This window comes from Tachysurus fulvidraco, chromosome 3 (genome assembly GCF_022655615.1).
Source record: "Tachysurus fulvidraco isolate hzauxx_2018 chromosome 3, HZAU_PFXX_2.0, whole genome shotgun sequence".
NCBI lineage: Eukaryota > Metazoa > Chordata > Actinopteri > Siluriformes > Bagridae > Tachysurus > Tachysurus fulvidraco.
In genome coordinates, this window is record NC_062520.1 from 15,572,852 (window position 1) to 15,595,786 (window position 22,935).

The 22,935-nt window shown below is 39.5% G+C and overlaps 1 protein-coding gene across 1 annotated transcript; it reads left to right on the forward strand.

Annotated features, from left to right (window-relative positions):
• Window positions 1-1,462: 1,462 nt before the first annotated feature.
• si:ch211-1i11.3 (mitogen-activated protein kinase kinase kinase 5) lies at window positions 1,463-21,316 on the forward strand. The gene is made up of 28 exons (XM_027149581.2): window positions 1,463-1,935; window positions 2,309-2,448; window positions 3,450-3,637; window positions 5,075-5,243; window positions 6,585-6,691; window positions 6,790-6,960; window positions 7,959-8,071; window positions 8,270-8,429; window positions 8,537-8,687; window positions 9,232-9,336; window positions 9,805-9,854; window positions 10,332-10,427; window positions 10,795-10,879; window positions 11,987-12,120; window positions 12,394-12,521; window positions 12,784-12,920; window positions 13,017-13,122; window positions 13,494-13,651; window positions 14,026-14,227; window positions 15,124-15,286; window positions 15,399-15,564; window positions 15,696-15,878; window positions 15,995-16,100; window positions 16,194-16,422; window positions 17,556-17,674; window positions 19,143-19,231; window positions 19,329-19,405; window positions 19,965-21,316. Exons 1-28 carry the CDS (start codon window positions 1,608-1,610, stop codon window positions 20,059-20,061), a joined length of 3,957 nt encoding a protein of 1,318 aa, XP_027005382.1. The 5' UTR covers window positions 1,463-1,607; the 3' UTR covers window positions 20,062-21,316.
• Window positions 21,317-22,935: the final 1,619 nt, after the last annotated feature.

Here is a 22,935-nt window from a genome sequence, read left to right on the forward strand (position 1 = left end):
GCACCCTATTTTGGACAAGATGCAGATCGTGGTGGGTTGATAATACTTGCAGACAGGATTGTATAACGCTATCCAAAGGACTGATCATTCCTTAGATGACACTTAGCATAATAGAACACAAGATAATAACCTGATTATACAGGATTGTATAATGCTATGCAAAGGACTGATCATTCCTTAGATAACACTTATCCATCACCATCTTAACCAGCTGAGGCTGTGAGATGCACCTCCAGCCTGCACCAATGAAAGGAAAACCACTCACTACTATCAGCACACAACAGGCTTAGCGTATTGTTTTAATTCTGTTTTGACTGAGTTAACTAGTTGAAATCAGTTAACTGATTAGATAAAGAAATTTTAATATATGGCAGTGATTTCTGAACTAATCACTCATATTTACCATTTTACTTCCATGATCTTCACATGATTTCACAATTTGGAAATAATTGTATGCTTTGGCACTTGGGAGGGCATTCTCTGCTGTGACCTTTAAAACTTCCACATTCTTTCCATTGTTGCTCTTGAATAGCTTGCATACATCATTAACACCCAGTCCTTTTCTGTGTGCTTTCCAGTGAGCCAAACCAAGAGCACATCTGTGCATACATGCCTTCATGTTTCCCGAGCATATAGTCTTAGTCATGATCTGTGTGTTTTTCTTCCTCTTTATTGCACTCCTGTTAGAACATCATAGGTTGTTACTATTATTATTATTCTTCCGAATTTACACAGAGCACATGCAAACACCAACCAGAGAGGGCTGTGCTAACCACTAAGCCACCCTTAGGCCATCCTCAGTTTGAGTAATTCTTAGCATTGCCATGCAACCTCATCTGGGTCCTTGTGCAAAAATATGACCAGTTGTTGTACTCTCAGTTGGAGAACTAAGCTTTACACCAGAGCTAAGCTAATGATTATTATTATTATTATCAGTTAACCCTATTTATTGAAATTATTTTAATACTCTTATATATTTATTTATTCATTGAGTCACACTGATAGCTTTTTTATATGACTTGTGCAAATAAAGTATTGGAAAAAATCTCTCTTTCTCGCTCTTTCTCTCGCTCACTTTCTTTCTTTCTTTCTCTCTCGCTCACTTTCTTTCTTTCTCTCTTTCTCGCTCTTTCTCTCTCTCGCTCACTTTCTTTCTTTCTTTCTCTCTCGCTCACTTTCTTTCTTTCTTTCTTTCTCTCTCTCTCTCTCTCTCTCTCTCTCTCTCTCTCTCTCTCTCTCGGCAAAAATACCCTGAATCTTATTGTCTTATTGTTTTTTCAGCATTTGTAGGAACTGATTTAACTTAGCCGCTTCCGTGTGCCTCTAAAACGTGTTAGTGTGGTAACATTGCAAACCCAACAAAGCTTTGGAGTATTTCTGGCCACATCACGCGTTTCCAGTTAAGTGTTGACTACAGATGGCGCTCCCACATCTGGAGGAACGCGATAGTTAAAGTGGGCGGGGAACGAGACGACAGAAGCCACGCCCACTCTACAGCACCTGCGTAATTACTCGACAGTATCGCTCCACGCAGTTCAGGTACGCAGTCGCGAAGTCGTTAGAAATCATGGAATTGACGTATTAACGTATCAAGAGTCCGGGACACGATGTACACGAGCGAGCGCAGACGCATGAGCCTGCATGAGGTGAAAAGGAAAAACTCCATTCGAGTTTCAGCTGGAAGTTTATGGCAGGACGCTCTGGCGCTGGAGCTGAGCGCTAACAAGAGCGTGACTTCACCACGCAGCCGCAGTCGGGCTTTATCTGTGGTCTATGTTGTGGTCGAGGACGCCTCAGTGGCACAAAGTGAGGAAAACCTTTCTCTCAGGTGTGTTAAAGAAGCCTGTGCGGATTCCCAAGCTGAGCTCCAAACCGTCCCGTTTGAGTCTATCGCGCACGCCACGGCCAACACACTGGATGTCTTTTACAACGCAGGCAAGTGTAGGCACGTTAAACCCAGAACAACCACACAGCTGTTCTAGAATCAGTGAAAAGTGTAAAGTGGAGCATTTACATTCCTTTAAAACTGGTCAGCAGCCCTCTAACACACACACACACACACACACACACACACACACGCACACACACAGTTCATCCAGCTGAAAGAAAACAGAAACCAGTTGATGTCTATTAAAAATCTATTGGTGACCATTACAAAGACATGTTAACCATTAAAACATTTAGTATTTTGTATATCTTTGTATTGAATTTGATTTGCACATGTTTACTGTATTGAATTTATTCAAGGAGATTCATGATAACCTTTGCTGTCTGCTGTTTTTTTTTTTTTTTTTTTTGGTTTCTGTAGATGTAGCCATAGTTGAGATGAATGATTCTCTCAGGCAGCCCTCTCTCTTCTATCACCTTGGTGTTCGGGAGAGCTTCAGCATGACCAATAACATCATACTGTACTGCAACAAGCAAGAGGATGACCTCCAGCTTCTAAAGGTGGGCTTAGTGGAACATTTGGAGCTGCAAGGAAAGTGTTCGCAAAATGGTAGTCAGCTAAAGATGCTATGTGGCAGGCAATATTTTTCTCTCTCCAGATCCACTTTTTGTTAGGTATACCGTGGCTCCTTGTGGCTGCAGTCAGCATGTGCTGCTTGCACAATGTGTTGCTTTGCACAGGTTGTTAACCACTCAGATCACAGGTTGTTTTCCATCGACCAGTAGTAAGGTGGTAGCATGATGGTGCTCCATGTAGTTCAGCGTCTCACAGCCTAACTTATAGGTTTGTTCTAGTGTGTGGAGTTTATTTTGCTCTTCCAAGGTCTATGTGAGTTTCCTCCAGGTTTTCCTCTCCATCTCCCAAATACATGCATGTAAATAAATTGGCTACAATTATTTGTCCTTCAGTGTGGAGTTCTTCGGGTTATTATTCTCAGCACATAATTGACATGATTGTATGTGGTGCAGGAACAAGCTGTTATTTATACAATGACAAAGAGAAATTTTGTGCGCCTCTTGGACACTTTGCCGGTGAACTGTACACAACAGTTTGTGTGTTTCCATGTACACATCAGTGTTAATCATCTTTTTACCCTTCACCCTGTTGACTGGTGATTTTTTTTGTTTGGAAACTTTTTTTTTGGTCACTGCTGTGTTGAGAATGTCTGACCATTACTGGATATCTGATGATCTCTTTCCAGTGATTGACTTGGCTTACAGGAGCTGACCGATATTGTACATAACTGCTTTCAGTTCTCAGTATTTTCCCTGTATGGTATATTTATCTAATAAAACTGCTCCTAAGTGTAGAGACCTAATGTATTAATTGCAGTGATTTTAAAATGTATTGCCTTACATAGATTAAGTGTTTTGGTATTTGCATTAGATCAGTTTTAAGTCTCTTTGATTCGACAGACATTGCAATGACCTTTTAGAAAACCAGCTAAAAAGTTTACAAATAAATCTTTGTGATTCTGATTTATTGAATCTGTCTTAAACAGGAGCAATGTGGGAGCTACACATTCATTGCTTACATGGTGTCACCTCAAGGCAAGGTGTTTGCCTGTGATGCGACTCTGATGAGGGGAATCACAGAGATCCTGCAGCCTAGCTTCACCATCGAGCCGCTTCTGACACCTTTAGTGGAGCAGCTGGTCAAGCTGTTTGACAATGTGCACATCCACGCAAGGTTAGTAAAAAAAAACAACAACATATGTTTTATATGTTTTATGCATGTATTATGTCTAAGTAATCTCATCTCCCCAAGTTGTTGTCTGCTGACAACATTGCATTTCCATAAGGATTGTACCGATGTAGCGTTGCACTGAACACAATGAAACAATTATAAATCATATAAAGTACGGTGAAAAAGTCCACTCAAATGATTTCTGCATTAATAGATTAAAAGCTGTTGTATTAAATGTATGTTAGAAAAAAGAGGTTACACCACTTTTCAGACAAAAAATTAATTCTGGCTGTGTGACAGTCGAAGTTTCCAGATGAACGGTGATGGATTCCCCAGTATGCTTAGACACAGCATATTTACTAGCTAATTTTCTTATAAAAATTTACAAAATCTAGGTCAAGTTGGCTTAGTGGTTAGCTTGTTTGTTTTGCACCTTCAGGCTTGGGGGTTGGATTCCAGTCTCTGCCCTGCATGTGGAGAGTTTGCATGTTCCTGGATGCGCTTTCCTCTTTCAGTCCAAGGATGTTTTGAAGGCTGATTTAAGACAAAAAGCAACTTAAAATGTAGTTTGTGGGTGTGATTGTGCCTTGCAATGGACTGGCACCTCGTCCGTGTTGTTCCCCACCTTGTGCCCAGAGTTTGATGAGACTCCAGGTTCAATGTGTCACTGTATAAGATGAGCATTACAGAAATGAGTTTTTGGAACGGCACAGAATCTACTTGAAATGACTTTGTGTGTGTTTTTAAAGGTTGTCATTCCTGTTATTGACTTAGTTTAGTGCTGTTTACTTATGCTGACTTTGTTTTATCTTATTGTATTTGAATGCGACTATGCATTGTAACATGTTATTTCACATGCTTAAGACCTTTGCATAGTTATTGCATCATTCTATCCCTCTACGAAATTCTCAATTAAATAATATTTAAAATTTAATATTTAAAATAAAATAATAATTAAATAATATGCCATAATTTTCTATTATATTTACTCATCGCACTATATTGTCACGCCTCTACTCAGTGAACTTTTCATTCAAAAACCATAGCCGCTTATATGCATTTGCTGCTTTAACAGCCTCTTCTCTTTTGGGAAGTCTTTTCACAGGAGTGTGGAATGTTGCAGTGGGGATTTATTCAGTCACACTGAGAACTCAATGTGCAGTCTGATTCCCAACAGTGTTCACTGTGCCTCATGAACTTCGTTGTGTGTACAGGGGCATTGTCATGCTGAAACACAATTGTAATTCTTCAGCATAACATATTCAATAAAGTGCTTTCAGTTTTGTGGCAGCAGTTGGGATCCCACAGTCCCACAGTTTGATGAGTTTGCTAGTCAGGTGTCCACAAACTGTAGGCCATAAACGTAGGAGTTATTAAGTCCACTTTCATGTTTTCAGCTTTTTTATGCTGCTCAAACTCCTCACTTAAACTGTTTTCTAGTGAGTATGTACATGAATCGATTCGACGGGAGATCCGGATGGCACGTGAACGTTTCACTGGGGAATCCCTGAGCCAGGAGCTGAATCGAATCCAGAAACGCCTGGACACTGTGGAGCTTCTCAGCCCTGATATAGTGATGAACCTCCTGCTGTCATATCGTGATATCCAGGTCAGGCTTTACACTATGGCCAAGCGATGTGCATGCAGAGATCTAGCTAATTTTGTTTGTTACTATATTTATCTGAACTTTTATTTCTGTGTCTTGCATGCACTGTTTCCTTAAGATCTGAAACCAATATGAGTTAGAGTATCAGCCAGTTATCCTGTTGACAATCAAACAAATGTTTTTGTTGCCAAAATTTTGCCAGTATGTGTGAATGCCATGCTCCTTTAAGATGATTTGTGTCCTGTGTTTATTTGCAAGATGATGTTGTTTGTGAACAAACCAGGCATTGTATGAGAATAGTCAGTGTAGTACTCTAGGACAGTGGTCCCCAACCTTTTTTTTCGCCACGGACTGGTCAATGTTTGTTAATTTTACCGCGGCCCGCTGTGGGTGGGTGGGTTGGTGGGTGTATGTGTCGGCAGCTATACAATTAACTTTAAATTAATAATTTTAATTGTATTTAAACATGCCTTTTTAACTCACTACAACGCTAAATCAATGAGAATCCTGAGCTTGTTTCTTTGCAACGAGATGGTTCCATCTGGGGTAATAGGAGACAATGACACCTGAAATGTGTTGCTTATGTCCAGTTTATTCTGTTTTGTTTTGTTGCCGTCACTGCAGAAAATCCCGCTTCACACAGATAGCATGTCAGAAATGGCAACAGGGATTTAAGTGCTGTGGTGGCAATCTCAGGGTATTCCGCCATGACTTTAATCCAGAACACCGGCAGAGTTTCTAACTTTCTAACGACGTCTGTTTCGTACTCATTTTTGCTAATTTGTGGGTTAAATTTGACCAAACAGAATATACACGTACACCAAGCACTGTTAAACATTAGAAAGTACCGGTGAACAGAGAGAAGAGCGATACACACCTTCTCTATCCATCAAAGCTACAGCGCCACTGCCGCTTGCAGCCGCTCAGCTCCAGACGTCACCTAAACCTGGCCCGATATCATGATATTTTGCGCATGCGCGGTATTGGTGCGGCTTTAGGTGACGTCTCTCAGCTCCTGCTTAACCTCTTGTCCATGAAAAGTCGCACAAACCCGAGAGAAATACACCACAGTAAATAAAATGGAAATAATTTAATGTTCCTTGGCCGGCCAGGTACCATTTGGTCCACGGACCGGTACCAGTCCGCGGCCCAGGGGTTGGGGACCACTGTTCTAGAACATCATGCTTTACATTCTAGATTTAATGTTATTTGTTTCAGAGCAACTGACGAATGAAGGGTTGTAGCAAAATTACGAAATTGTATTCTGCTCACAACACAGCAGGGACAGCCATTTGTTAAATGAGTAACTGATACTTTGGAATTTAATACTGGACTCCTTCACAGGATTATGAGTCCATAATTAATCTGGTGGAGACCCTGAATGACTTGCCCATGTGTGCAGTAGCAATGCAGCCAAACATCAAGTTTCAGTACATATTTGCGTTGAATAGGTAAGCCTTCATATTTATTCGTTACACAAAGAAGTCACAATCCTGGCTAATCTGGGTTACTTTTACAACAACCGTGCACTTTTGACTAATATGTCCAGGAGGAATCACCCAGGTGACCGTGAGAGAGCCCTGTCAGTGATTCTGCCCATACTGCAATCAGGAGAGCCAGTGGCCTCAGATGTCTACTGTCTCTGTGGCCGCATTTATAAAGACATGTTCCTGAGCTCTGGCTTTAAGGATACACACTGCCGAGATCAAGCCAGCTGCTGGTATGTGTGCATCTCTTTCCTACCTACAATCTGTCTCATGTCTCCATTCACTATATCAGGGGCGTTTAAATAAAATTTTGCTAACTGTTTAGAGTATCAGGGTCCGAACAAGCAACATGACTGAACAGTGAAAACAGCTAGCTTTAAACGGGGAAAAGTTGTTTTAAGTGGTTTTAATTTTAAGACAAATTAAAATGGTCATGTTTCAGCCAGTAATCATGCTTTATTTGAACATCTCTGACTAATAACGTGCCTATTTTTAATTTGACAATGAGAGAATAAACACGGACGCCCTGGCCATCCATGTTTAAATATAGTTTTTGTCATTAACCTTTTTAAATAAGCCAAGTTGTCTTCTAGATTCTAATCAGCCCAGAGAGCTCAAATTAAACAAAATGTAAACCCTATTAAAGCTCTCTCCTTTCTGATCTAATGATTTTAATCCTTTAGTTACTCTCTGATCCCATGAGCTGTCTCCAGCTAAATAATTTCCATAGATGCCCGTGATTGGCTGCAAAGAAGCATCTGCTGCACAAGCCGTGCTGCTCGATGGCTAGACAGTCAGAGTTGCTATATAATGGTCAGCTTTTCATGTTCATCAGCTCTGCTACAGTGTGTTTTTTTTTTCCCTTGATGCAATTTAGTCCTCCAAAGTACTTTGCCTGGATATATACTTTGAGTCTGGACCATATCTTCCAGATGATGACCCCTATCTATATAAACAAGACAGCAAGCATTCTTTAAATTTCACTCCGCTAAATAAATAGAAAATGAAAAGCATCATTATCCAGCATGCTTATAAACACAATAATATGGCTCATCCAGAGTTCATATGCATGCATATTTTTTTGGGTGTTTTCTTCGTCATGAATGGAAGATGATCAATTTCTTTGAATATGCAAATAATAAGGTGTAGAGGTGTTTGGAGAGAGCCTTAGCGTATTGATTGTCATTCCGTTGGTGATAAAAATGATGGCGCTCTGTTTCCACATGTTTAGGTATACTAAAGCGTTTGAAATGGAGCCCTCACTGCACTCGGGCATTAACACAGTGGTACTTCTCATGGCTGCCGGTCATCAGTTTGACTCCTCTGTTGAGCTGAGAAAGATTGGTATGTTTCTAACATGGCACAAATTCTCCAAATAACAATAATGTTTTGTGTTAAACTGATAATATTGTTATTGTTGTTTGTGTACTTGTTTAAAGTTATTTTCACATCTACGCTTGGGTTTGGACATTATAGTTTTGGTCAGTAAATGGTGTCTGATTTCTCTCGTACTGTTGTGTGTTCTTTCTTCCTTGGGAACAGGAGTGACTCTCAGCAGTTTGCTTGGCAGAAAGGGGAGTTTGGAGAAGATGCACGATTACTGGGATGTAGGTTTCTACCTGGGGGCTGGAATTCTTGCCAACGAACACAAGAAAGTAATAGAAGCCTCAGAGAAACTCTACCGCCTCAAAGCACCAATGTGGTGAGGCCCACAACTCGTGTCCACTTAACACTTTGTCACTCATTTGTGCAAGGATTGGGTTTGTGTGTTATTGTGCCTTGATATGTTCTTTCTGGATTTTATTACAGGTATCTTGGCTCAGTCATGGAGACCTACATTCTGTACAAACAGTTTGCCAAACCCCCAGAGGTGACGCACCCCAAACAGGAAATTGTGGACTTCTGGATGGAGCTTCATGTGCAAGCATGCAAACCTACTCTTTCCACTGCACGCTGCCCGGTATGGGTGCATGCTCTTCAATTCAATCCAATTATTTATTTATTTATTTATTACTTTATAAAGCAGTTGAACACAAATCCAGATGTAGATTTTATTTAGATCCTCAGTGAAAATACTAGAAGCAAAAACTCAACAGGAGAGGAACCCAAATAAAAGGGAACCTACCCACATTGTGTTCAAATGATGTTCTGGAGAAAAATATTAGGAATATGAGTCCTGAGATTAACACAGGACAGTCTTTAAAATTATAGCAGTAGGTGTAGTGGGTGCAAGACTCCAGTATCAGGAGAGATTTATTTGATAAATCAATGGTTAGATTTGGCCATAGAGTTTATTTGGGAAGTGCAAGTTTTCATAGTATCTTATGTGGAGCAACAAATTGCCGTAAATACAAGTGCGGAAGCTCTAAGCAGAAGTAATGTCTCAGGATGAACCAGGCGAAGTGTGAGATGTCTGTCGCTTCTCCAACGAAGAACTTCAGTTATAAACAAAATGTAGAGGGGAAAAAAAACCCTAATGAGATCTGTAATGGCTGTTCTTGCAGGTCCTTGTCCTAGAGCCCACTAAACTATTCCAGCCCAGCATATTGAGCGTGTGTGAGGAGGACAAGAGCCGCACCGTGCAGCTGAGATATGTTACACCGCTACAGGTACACACCATGATGTATACGCTTGTGTGCTCTGCTACACTTCCCTTTGTGGGCCTCAGCTGAATGGCCCTGGTGATAAAACTAAATTATTAAAAGGAGATTTAAATAATTGAAGAAATCAAAGGAGGAAGGCTTCATTGTTCATTGTGAAAAGCATACCTGTTTATCGCAGTTACCACAGCTGGGGCTTGGTTCTGCTGTTTGTAATGTGACCCATTAGTGTGAAGTTTACACCCAAGAGGCTGGAATTCTGAATGCTGTTAGGTGCTGTTACATGAATATTGAATGTTGTTCGGTGTTGCATCTACGGGAACAATCAGAAGCCAGCTATATTATATCACTTCTGTTTATTGTTTGAATGGAGAATGTCTTTTACACTTTACAGATACCATGTGTGTAAGTACTCAGGGTTTGTGTGTTTATTTGTTTTTGAAAAGCCATGTTCAGTTATGTTTTTCCTCATTATAGAAAGGCCTACATGAGTGGATATTCCCTGCATCAGCAATTCGTGGAGTGAGGTATAGACACCTGGGTATATCTCTGTCTCTTTTGGCCTCACTGTCTGTCTGTCTTTGCCTTTTCCCTTGCACTCTGTCTTATTTTTGGATTTTCATTACCCCCCCCCCCCCCCCTCGCTTGCTCGTTCTCCCTTAGTCACGCTCTGTGTATTTCCAGTTATGGTTAAGGCTTATTTCCTGATTTTTTTTTTTCTCTTTGCTATATCTACAGTTTCCTTTTTTCGAAGTGACTGTTCTGTTGTCTGCAGGGTAATATAATTGTGTACATATGATTTTTTTTTTCAACATTCAGAGAAACAGATGGCTGTTTTCCAGCTTTGTTTGCAACGCAAATCAGTTGCTGGGTTTAGGAGTTTCTTATAATAGTTCAGATCTGATTAATAACTCATGGAAAACAGTGCATAAGTCTGTCTCACGTACTGTGTGTTTTGTATTGTTTAATGTTACTGTACATGTTCCGACATGTCTCATTTTTAGTGTCTCTAAATTTGATGAGCGAAGCTGTTTCCTGTATGTGCTCTACAACTCCGATGACTTCCAGCTGTGTTTCCCAAGTGATCTGCACTGCAAAGGGTGAGAGCCAAAGAAAGCACTTGGGTGGGACTGTTCTGTTGTTCCCATATGTTTAAGCCAAGCTCAAACTCCTAAACAGTGGAATTTATTTAAATATAGTGAGCTAAATATATCAATTATAATGTTCTTTACTGAGTTTCTTTTTTAGAAAGTGTTTTTTGGCCTGGTTTCATTTCGCTGTATTATGAAGCTCAGAGGAACTGTATTTGCCTAATTCTGACCCCACCCCCAGCCCCCCAGGGGTATTAACCAGTGTAACATTTGGTTCTGAATTAAATTATTTCTTAAACAATAACTAAAAAGCTTGATTCATGTTAATTTTTTGGGGGTTTCTGCTGTGCACATGTGAGTTTCTTTCTTTCTTCAGATTCTGTGAGCTGGTAAACGCTCTGATCTGTCGGACAGAAGGCGCAGGCGATGACTCCACCTTGCACAGCGAAGGACTGCTGGAGGTCAGTATTAGCTTTATAACATTCCTAATCTCCCTACAGTTAAAGCAGAGAATAATATAACTTCTAGTGTATTGTAAATGTTTTATACAGATATAAAATGACTGTAGTGTGTTTATACACGTATCGGATGTCTGAAGGTCTATTAGTGGCTCAGCCAGAATTTCTATTATTGTGCCACAGTGAGACTGAATACTTATCTGATTAGGCAGAAGGTTACTTTCATGTACCTGGACGGATGTGACTGTAGATCTGGCTCTTATGAAGATTTATGTTTCTATAGTAAATGCTTATAAATAGAATTGAATGGACAATGCTGTACATAATAATAAGAATAAGAATAATAACCTGATTTATTAGAAAAAGTGTATTATCAACGTGGATACATTTTTTAGTAATAGATATACATTTTTTGTTTATTTATGGGGCCTCAGTAGAAAGTCTGCAGGATGGAGGAGTCCACAATGGTTTCTCTGTTGCTACCATGATTTTCCAAGTGGTTTAATGTTTGTATGAATTATATAAAGTCAACATTGTAGCCAGCAAATGGACTGATTAGATTTTTTTAAATAGATTAATTTTTTTTTTTTTTGGATAAACACGGTCAATGTCACAGCACGATAAAATGTCTAGTAGGTTCTCCTCAACAGCTTTCTTGCTGTTTGTTGTGTTCAAGAAAGAGAGAGTAAGAGGAAAAAGGGAGTCTGGAGAGGGGAGGAACATATATAGCCTATGTAATAACAAGCAATAAAGGTAACAGACTTGATGTTCCATGGCATTATGTGTAATAAAAAATAAGTAAAAGCAACATGTCTGCCATTAATAAATTAAAATGAGCAATTGCTGATTAAGCGGAATAATGTCATGATAATAATATAATAACAACACCCAACACAGTCTGGTATGTACTATTCCTCGATTAATGACTAATTGACTGTAATTGTTGGCTAACATTTATTGTTATATTAAATCTCAGGGTCCCAAAGATTAAATTTAACTCTCTGACCACTCACAGCACTCGTGACAAATTTCCATTCTCTGCTCAACACCATGTGACTGTAGACAAAAATAGCAGCTTGCATTTAATCTCTGATGCTGTATTTCTCCCAGTACATGTACGAGAAAGGAGAGAATGGGGAGAAAGTGGTGCTGGGGAAAGGAACCTATGGAGTGGTGTACGCTGGACGAGACTTGAGCAATCAAGTACGCATCGCTATCAAGGAGATTCCAGAGAGAGACAGCACGTATGGAGTTTTTCCATTTATTTTCAGTTTTTACCATATTATCTTGTAGCACACTAATCTAGTGTGCATGTTTTTTTGTTTTTTTGAGCAGTGTTGACTCAGTTTTGTTTAACTGGAAAACTATTTGACCTTTTGTTCCAAAGACCTTCAGCATTTCCTGAATGAAGGCTTGAAGCCTGTTTTTAGATTTTTTTTTCTTTCATGTGTTGCATGAAAGACTAACAAATACCTTCAGAATAATTAATTTTCCCATGTCTGTTTTGTAATTCCCAGTTACTCTCAACCTCTCCACGAAGAGATCGCCTTGCACAAGAGACTGAAGCATCGCAACATCGTGCAGTACCTGGGCTCTGTCAGTGAGGGTGGCTTCATCAAGATTTTCATGGAGGAGGTGCCAGGAGGTAAAGCTGCTCCACCCTGTTCTCTCAAGTAACCACGTCACCCAACATTGCGTGTGAAAAATCTAACTTTTATTGCCAGCCGGAATCTGTGTGTGTTTCTTTTGTATGGGTGGCAGGATTTCTGTCAACCAGGAAGTGCCTTTGGCACATTGCTCTTTGGAATACAAAAAATGTCTTACAATAACACGTGTGCACACACGAGCACACAGCTGTAACTATGGCAGCTAAAACAAAATGAGACACTTTTCATTATTTCTTACAGGAAGTTTGTCTTCGCTCTTAAGGTCAAAGTGGGGACCTCTTAAAGATAACGAACCCACCATTGTCTTCTACACCAAGCAGATTCTAGAAGGACTGAAATACCTCCATGATAACCAGATAGTTCACAGAGATATCAAGGTACATTTAGGTTAATGCTGAAAGAGAGTGTTTATCAATGTGACCATTAGATATTTCAATATGTCAGCATTCTTTTTGCTTTACTCCTTCCACCAGGGTGATAATGTTCTGATCAACACATACAGTGGAGTACTGAAGATCTCTGATTTTGGAACATCTAAAAGACTAGCAGGAATTAACCCGTGTACAGAAACCTTTACAGGTGACCTCTGTCTTTCAGAGACTTTGCATTAACACACCTTTCACACACTTGTTTTAGTGTGTGTGTGTGTGTGTTGGGAGAGTGGGTAATTGGTGGCATAATTTGTTGTATGAAAACAGTCACATCTTGACACACACACACATTCCCTACTTTCCTTTAACATAATTATTAATGCATCTAACTTAAATTTGACCCAGCCTACACACACACACACACACACACACACACACACACACACACACCTTATGCCAGACATTTATCTATGATTGTGTGTTTATGAGCTATAAGTCTTGTCATATGCAGATTTGGTTGTTTAAATGGATTTTTAATATAACTTTAAAAACCTTTTGTATTCCATCACTTGTGTGTAGGCACTCTGCAGTACATGGCTCCAGAAATTATAGACCAGGGCCCACGGGGTTATGGGAAACCAGCAGATATCTGGTCTTTAGGCTGCACCATTATAGAGATGGCCACTGGGAAACCCCCTTTCCATGAGCTGGGCAGCCCACAGGCTGCAATGTTCAAGGTGCTACCACAATTGGAGACAAATTCTTGTGTTCTGATGACCCCATCATAACTAGAAGTAACTAAGTCAGACCATGACCTAGCCTATCAAAGAGTCTTAAGGAATCTTAGTCAGTATGGTCTAGTATAGGTAATTTTGTAATAATTACAGTACATTTGGCTAATGCAATCTAATATAAAGTTTGTTCAGCAAATAATCTAATCTGCTATAAAAACTTCTAACAAAAATACCAGGCTAATTGACATATTTTGTCATATTGCTGTCCTCCATCGTAAGATCGGAAATTTGTCATTTCTCTAACTCGGAGTATTTCTATATACGCATTTGTTATATTGCTGTAATATACATTATGCTAAAGCAAACTTCTGTTACAGGTCGGCATGTTTAAGATCCACCCCACTGTACCAGAGTGCATGTCCGAGGATGCTAAATCCTTCATCATGCGCTGCTTTGAGCCCAATCCTGACAAGAGGGCCATCGCATCTGATCTGCTGAAGGATACTTTCCTTAAGAGCAGCACCAAGAAGAGGAGCAAGCCTCTGACCAGCTTAGCTGAGACAGATCCCAGTTCCCCCGGTAAGCCAGCATAACTTTAGAACCATTGACACTGATTTATACTTGGGCTTTAAGGCATGTTTTGTGATGCAGTGAAGGGTGTATGGTAAGCATAGTGAACAGAAGCACACAGAATGGTTGATGTCTTCAATTCCTCCAAAATCTCAGCAGTGCATGGTGTGTAGCTATGGTGCTACATGTCAGGCATTTCTGTTGAGTTGTGTCTGTGGAGTGTTATCCCTGGATGTGAAAAAACAAGCGATAATACAATACTTTTTTTTTTTTAAGTGCATTCCATGTTTAGCAGGTCGACTTATAGTACCTAGAGCAACAATTTGCTTGTAGGACTTTTAAAGCTGTTTTTCCAACAGATGTCTTTATAGCATTAGAGTGGTCCCAACATGCATACTCGTATATCAGTCTACTTCATATAGCATTACATGTGCAAAGCCATGTAAGATGATGATTAAACAAACAACAATAATAATGTCATTAATATTGTAAGGGCTGAAAGAGATTGTACTACCCATTTTCTTCGATTGTGTGATCTTCACACTAGACCTGCATTCAGTTTTTATTTCCTGCACCTTAAAGGACATGTTAGTGTTAAATACAGCTTATGATGGTAGGCAGCACTGAGTACACTCTGCACAGGATATCCTTGTGTACTTATAAATACATGAAAGAAGGAGTATTCATCTTTTGGATTTATACTGCTGTAGTATTGTTTGTCATAGGTAATACAATTTAGTTTGGTTTAATTACATATGCAAATTCAAATTGAAATAAAAATAAAATTGAGGGTTTTTCTTTTTGAGTAAAATTTCTAATGAATGGAATTATTACCTATAGCCAATTATAAACAAATCTTGGTTAAAAAAAGAGACTGAAATTCTGCTTTTCTAATTTGCTATCAGGAGAATACCAGAGGAGCATGTCTGTACCCATAACTGTGTATGTGGAGGACGTGGACAGCGACAGGACAGAACTGTCTAGTTCTTACAATCCGAGTAAAACTATTCATTGCCTCAGAGAAAATGACATTTCAGAGAGCCCTCCCTGCACCAACAATTTTCTGCTGTGAGTTAGAGCACAAACAAACATATTTTAAATCGCGTAATGAGGCTTGGTAGAACTTTGCACAAGTGTGTGTTTCTGAGTGTGTGTGTGTGTGTGCGCGCATGTGTGACAGGACACCAGAGGGACAACAGGGGGACATGATGAGTCCTGCTGTGTCAGGAGAGCACCTTGGACTCTTCTTGCTCAGGAAAGACAGTGAGAGGAGAAGCACTCTGCACCGAGTACTTACTGATTATATCAATCAAGTCCTGGATAATATAAATGAATCACTTCCACAGGTATACATATGTACACATGCAGCCTTTGTTAGCATGTGTAGTTTTTCCCCTTATGTCGAATGAAATGGAAGGGAAGTGAAGGTTCTGAATGGTTTCTCTAAAAACTCTAGCTGTTTCCTTATGTCCTATAGACTGAAGAGCCCTGCATCAGCTCTGAGCACATCAAGCAGCTGATTGGTTGTCTGCGAGAAAACATCCGCTCCCCAGACAGGAAGCAGCTGACTAACCGACTCCTGAAGTTGCGCTTTAGCCTTCATGATGATGCAGTTCCTCTCAGCAGCCTGCAGGCGGCACTCTTCAGCTTCCAGGACGCTGTACGTGATGATCAATATGCAGTGATTGCTGTTGTGTAGATCCCAACCATTGTTTATTTACTCTTGTATGAAATGTAAATGTTGTATTACTAAATTCCCCATCATGTTTAATATAGGTGAAGAAGGTGCTACGGCAACAGCAAGTGAAACCTCACTGGATGTTCGCTCTGGATAACCTGCTCAGACAGGCTGTGCAAGATGCCATTACTGTGCTTCTGCCAGGTAAGTTTCACAGTCCTACAAAAGGCCATAAGTCATCACTATGTTTTCCATAATGTCCAGCAGCTCTCGTACACCTTACTGCATGTATTTCAGAGCTCAAGCTACAGCTCCAGTCATCGTTCGAGGTGGAGGAGGGTTGTCCTGAAACAGACCAGCTGGCAGAGAAACCAAGTGCAGAGTCACACAACGAGACTAGTGGCTCATCTCAGGAACATCAGCAGCACTCAACAGAGAGCATCAGTGCCAGGGTGCCCAACGGCCTCACCACCAGCTGTAGCCCTCTCGCCCAGGAATTCATATTTTTATGCAAGGAGACCAGGAGGTATCCACCTTGCTAATTTTGTTCCCTTAATTTGAGGTCACACTTTAGATTTTTAATAGAACAAATGATTTTAAAAACCAGGGTTTGAATATCTAGTTATAATACGTTATTCTGATTGAACCAGTAATGTGTTTTACCTGAATACAAATACATACAGTACAGACCAAAAATTTTGGACACACCTTCTCATTCAAAGAGTTTTCTTTATTTTCATGACTATGAAAATTGTAGATTCACACTGAAGGCATCAAAACTATGAATTAACACATGTGGAATTATATACGTACATAACAAAAAAGTGTGAAACAACTGAAAATATGTCATTCTAGGTTCTTAAAAGTAGCCACCTTTTGCTTTGATTACTACTTTGCACACTCTTGGCATTCTCTTGATGAGCTTCAAGAGGTAGTCACCTGAAATGGTCTTCCAACAGTCTTGAAGGAGTTCCCAGAGATGCTTAGCACTTGTTGGCCCTTTTGCCTTCACTCTGCTGTCCAGCTCACCCCAAACCATCTCAATTGGGTTCAGGTCCGGTGACTGTGGAGGCCAGGTCATCTGGCACAGCACCCCATCATTCTCCTTTTTTGGTCACACAGCCTGCAGGGGTGTGTGGGTCATTGTCCTGTTGAAAAGGTGGTGTGTGTCAAATTTTGGAAGGTGTGTCCAAACTTTTGGTCTGTACTGTATATAAACAAGAGGTGTATTATTTGTTTTATGTTAGTTTCTCTCTTTACAAAGCTTGCCATAAATGTTCATAAGGGCTTTAGGTGTGGCTGCAAATGTACAATGATTTTATGTGACAGAGTGGAAAAAGTTGCACAAGCTTAGATTAAAGCCATTCAATTCAAGTGAGCAGGCTTCTTTACTCAGAACTGCACTGATGAAAAATGATGATGATGTAAATTGAAAATGGATGTACATCACAAATGCCACTTGCTCATTAGTGATGCTCAAACCTTTACAACTATCATGTGCCTTGCTTCTCTTCTCTTCTAAGACGTAATTATATTTCTAAGCTAATTAGCATTTGTGTTTGCTAAAGATCGAGAGCAACTTTCTAAATGTCAGATAGGGCTCTGTGTAATTATAGACCAACAGATACTTTACCACAATACATTACTTTTGATTCCCAGGTTGCTGAATCAGCTAAATGAGAAGGAGAAGGAATACCAAGAACTCCTAACGAACTCGCTGCAGAATGTACAAGGGGCAGTTGACACGCTGAAGTTTAAGACTACACCAGAAAGCAGTGGTAAATATATTCACTTGTGGCTCTTTTCCCATTTCTTCCTTTGAAAACATTAAGTTATTAAGCAGCTTTTACTTTAAACCTTATAGATTAATTAAGTAGTTTAATCATCTGTCTGCGTATAACAAAAACCTATGATCTTATGAAAGGTGTGACAAAGAAATGGTGTACAGCTGGATTGTACTCACTTGTTGACGCTTGTCTGCATAGCCTGATGTGTGTAACTATGGATAATGTGGGATATTACATTAGTCATCAGCCACACCTTGATAATGATTTTGGACTTGTTATGCCAGTAAAATAACTGCAGAAATCACTTCGGATTATTTCTGATGTTCTATTCTGATTCTCCAGAAATTTCTAAATGAATGTAGGGACACACTTGGAAGTGATTCTGTGTTGGGTTTTGAGTATGTGGCTGTTTTTAAGGGAGAATAATAAAAAATGTGTGACAGTTATGCTCTGTGTCTATACACATGTACAAAGTATACAAAGTTTGATTGTGTGTAGATATTAACAGATTCCTATAGGGTTTTACTGCTGCATTCAGGTTGTTGAATACTCTGAAGAATTTTAGAGTATCAAACCTTGTAATGTGTCTGTTTGTGTCTGATCCACGGAGTGAAGGCATTAAAGTGGACACTTTCATGATCCAGGTTTCTCTTTTGTTGGCATCTGTCTAGCCAGGTGCATAATGAAGGATGTGTATTCACCTTCGCAGGACAGTTAACCGTTTAGTCAGTGTTCTAGACTTGCAAATATGTCTGTACACTGGCTGGTCACTTTATTAGGAACACGTGCCCATTTAAGTGATCCAATCATGTGGCAGCAGCACACTGCATAAACTCAAATCAAATAATTGTGTAAGTATATTGTAGGTCAGGAGCTTTAATTAATGTTCACATCAAAATTGGGGGAAAGTGTGATCTCTGACTTTAACCATGGCATGGTTGCTAGTACCAGTTTGGCTGCTTTTAGTTTTTCAGAAATCTTGTGGGATTTTCAGTCTTTAGAGGTTACACAGAATAATGCAAAAAAACATCATTGTTGTGAGACATGTTGTGTGACCAGTCCATCTGGTACTAACAACCATGCCATAGTCTCTGACATCACAATTGTTCTTCATTCAGATGGATGTTGCGAGTTTAACTGAATCTCTTGACCTGCGCCTGCGTGAAAAGCAGTGCTGCTTTGTTTACTGCTGGTGCTGTGAACAGACATGTTGATTTGACTCCATGAACTTGGGGTTAAGGGGAAAGTCTGGGTGGTTTCTTGTTCGCGCTCTCTCTTTTTCTCTGTCTTTCTCTCAATCTCTTACTCTCTTGATCTACCACCTCTTTTTCACTCACCCCTGTATCCCTCTCCCTCTCCCTCTCTCTCTCTCTCTCTCTCTCTCTCTCTAAATGTCAGCATAACTCATTTGTAAAAAAGATGTCTGTAACATGTTCGGCCATCATGTTATACCTTACAGATAATAAGACTGCCTGCCATAGTGTTCAGACCCTGGCCATGGTGCGCTGGCTGAAGGCTGTCCCAGTGGATGAACACACCATAAACATAGTGAGTGTGTCTGTCTTGCACTTTAACCATTACTGACATTCAGAGAATCTTACATCCCATCATTACCGTGTCAAAAACCTGAAATTTTCTTGTCCAGCTCGTGAATCATTGCTTTACGCTAGACATCCTGCTCCATATGGCCTCCAAAGATGACCTCAAGTACTGTGGCATCAAGTAAGAATTTGTTCAAACTCAACCTTATTTCATTAACTGTGTAAGGGGTGGACAAATCATAAATTTATACATTGTAATTGAGTCAACGGGGTGAGTAAAAGTTCTATTGTGCTTCCCAGTAATTTTTTCAAATTTTCTTATGTAGGACTAAGTAATTACATTTCTAATGTAGCATGTCAACAAGTCAGCAAGATGTTGGCCATCCTTTCAAATATGCCAAGTGCTGTTCTTTCCCACATCACATTTAAAAAAATCTGTTGGAGTGTGCCTAGCATCTTTACTTTATCTCGGTGTGTTTAACCACAAGGTGACATTATTTCCACATACCCATTTACAACTAATTTACCTAGCAAAAATTGGGCAGTGTGCATCACACCACACATACAGGCCTACACAGAGGTTACACATACAGGTTGTTTTGAGAAAGCAAGTAGGATTTTTTTCCTACTACTATTCTGGTAGAATCTTTTTGTCCATCCCTGTGTGTATGACGTCTTGAAGCTCTGTAAAACGATGTACTGAATTTATTCTGAAATCCCATTTGGGTGTGTGATCACAGAGGTGGGATTGTGTGTCGTCTTTGGCGAGCCATTTCTACACAGAGGAAGAGTCACCTCAGCGTGGTCACGGAGGACAGTGAAGAAACTGTACTCTAACTCACCACTCTGTGGATTGAGAATCATATGAGCTCAATGAGCTTTGAACATTGTTCTGTCTGGCAACATGTTCCTTTCATGTGGGTTTTGATTTATTTATTTAGTTTCACTGGGGAAGATGATCGACGGTCTTGAAATTGCCTCCTTTTAAATTTATGATCTACTTTTTCATTTTGTTCTCTCTTTCTCTGTGTATTTTCATGTTTTCACAGTGTGTTTTTGGGGGAAAGGGGTTTATTTTGGGCCATCAAGGGTTTTTAGTTTGTTCATCTTTTAACATTCTATGCAGAACCCTACTACAGTGTTCCCTGATTCCTTTATTATACTATATTATACTATTTAAATAAGCCCTAGAAAACTTTTTTTTTTAAATAATAATAGTAGGTGTATGTGTAACTATATTATATATAGTTACAAAGATTTTAGATGTACACACAGGTGACAAATGAAAGGAAAAACACCAGTGACTTAGTAAGGCATCAGGTCAAAACAAGCTGCCATAACACTTTTAATGTGTCTTGGTGCAAGTCTCTGAAGATGCAATGGACAGATAAACACGCTTCCAAGATATTCTCTCAGGTTGTATTTTGATGATGGTGCTGGAGAGTACCAGTTTATATGACTAATACCAAAAACCTCCCAAAACGCTATGGTTGGATTGCGATCTAGTGATCATTTTCATATTCAGTGAACTATTCAGTGAGCCCTTGGACATAATCATTCTGGCAAAGACCTCTCCAATCAGGATGTAGAAATGCTTCATCTTAGGATAAAGCTGATCAAACAGACCAACTTTGTATTATTCAACAGTGACTATATTTAGTAGAGTCAATGCATGCCAGCAAAATGTCCCCAAAGCATAGCAGCCGCTGAATTACCTTTCGTTTTTGTGTGTGTATTGGAATACAAAGGATTTGGCATTTTAATTATTTTGAATGCCAAGTGTTGTCACCTCCATCTTCAGAAGCAATTTGTTTGCCTTAAACAAGTGAAAAACTGTGAACTGTTTAAAAAGTTTTGTTTCTCTGGAAACTTTTTTTTTAACTGAAGTAATGTTTATTACTTAATTATACTACTTTTGTTTTTTGTTTTGTTTTTGCTTCTTCAGATTTAGACATGAAATCTGTACCATCTATAACTGGTGCTTGTTTAATGAAAATGAGCTTGTACAATGAACCCATTTTTCACTGCAACTATAAGTTAACACCATCACTACAGAATAATGGACATTAAAACATGTGACTGTTTCAACAAATCCTGAGTCATTAATTATGTGTGTTTGTTTTTTACTCTGGCTATATTATCATTTTATTATTGTCAGGCTGCAGTGTATTCAGAGACTATCCTGGGCACATTGGGTGTTGGCTGCAGAGAAATCCTGGATGGCACAACACACACACACACCAGTAGGGCAATTTATCTTCGGCTTTCTGCCTACTGGCATGTTTTTTTTTTTTTGTAGGCGTACGTGAAGGGACACAAGGTTTCATGAGTACATGCACAGAAATGCAGACACAGTCGTAACCTGAGCTCAGGTTCAGACCCTGGAGCTCAGGTTCAGACCCTGGAGCTGGGAGGCTGCGATGCTACTGGTTGCACCACTTATATTTAATTTGCTTCGATTTAAGATACCATGTGTCCGTCTCGAGTGAGAAGTAACAAACTAAATGTACTCACTTTTTATGCACTATATACTATACACTATTCATATGCATGGTTCACTGTAATGGTACTTTTGTGAGCCTTTTTAATTTTTTAAAAGTTTTTTAATATTTTAAGTATTATTTATTTCTTTTTAAAGATTAAGCTTTCCTGGGTTAAATTTTTAGCAGAATAAAAAATGCCAGAAGACTGTATGCTAATTTTAAAAAACCAAACATGCATACATAATATTGTCCTTTCAGTTCTCCCTGTTTGGGGTCATCACAGCAAATCATCCCAGTTGTGTATTTTGATCTGGTAAAGTTTTGACACCAGATGCCAATTTGATCTGAACCAGTTAACCCCTCAGTGGCTGGGTCAATTCTAGCCTACATCAGTGAGAGCATAGGGTCCTGCCACTGGACCACCAGGAAGCCTCAAATTTGTGATAATTTGTAACTTGATTTGAAAGTCAAAACCTATGGAGATATCTAACCTGTGGAAACATGGCTGAGCTTTAAAATCTCTGTACAATAAATGATGTCACTTGTATGTTTAATTTTGTTAGCCTGTTAATTATACCCTACAAAGCCAAGTGTTTGTGAGCATCTAAACATTACACATCTAATTCCAGGTTTAGTCCTTCTTTGCTGTTATAATAACCTCCACTCTTTCAGGAAGGATTTCCACTAGATTTTGAAGCGTGTCTGTGGAGAATTGGTTTTCAGCCTCAAAAGCATTAATGAAGTGGGGCATGTAGTCAATGTTGTGGTTCATCCCAGTTGTTTAATGGGGTTGAGGTCAGAGATATGTGCATGAAACGAGATCTTCCACACCATCCTTGACAAATTGCCTTCATGAACCTTGCTTTATGCAGATTTACAGCTGTACAAATGAGAGAAATGAGCCAACAGTTGAGCTCCTATGCTCATGTTACTGAATGACCTTGATACATCGTGATCGTGATAAAACTTTAATATTTCTAAGAATAGCAGTGCAGAAGACTAGACCGTGTAAAGAAAACCATGGATTTGCTTGTGAAGTCATTTTATTTTAGTACAGTGTAAAAATATCATGTGATGATGGGTTGCATGTGTGCCGAATATTACAGATAATTTCCTAACTTGACATCAGTCAGGCCGGTGTGTTCGAAGTGATGCAGCTCGGAACAATCTGACTATCCTTCATGTTTTCATACTGTTGACTTCACCGTAGCAACAGCTGGGTCTTTTT

Coding starts and splice junctions, on each gene's coding strand:
- si:ch211-1i11.3 (XM_027149581.2), top strand. CDS start 1,608: ATGTACACGAGCGAGCGCAGACGCATGAGCCTGCATGAGGTGAAAAGG. Junction 10,880..11,986: donor ACAGCGAAGGACTGCTGGAG/GTCAGTATTAGC, acceptor TATTTCTCCCAG/TACATGTACGAGAAAGGAGA. Junction 12,921..13,016: donor TAGTTCACAGAGATATCAAG/GTACATTTAGGT, acceptor TCCTTCCACCAG/GGTGATAATGTTCTGATCAA.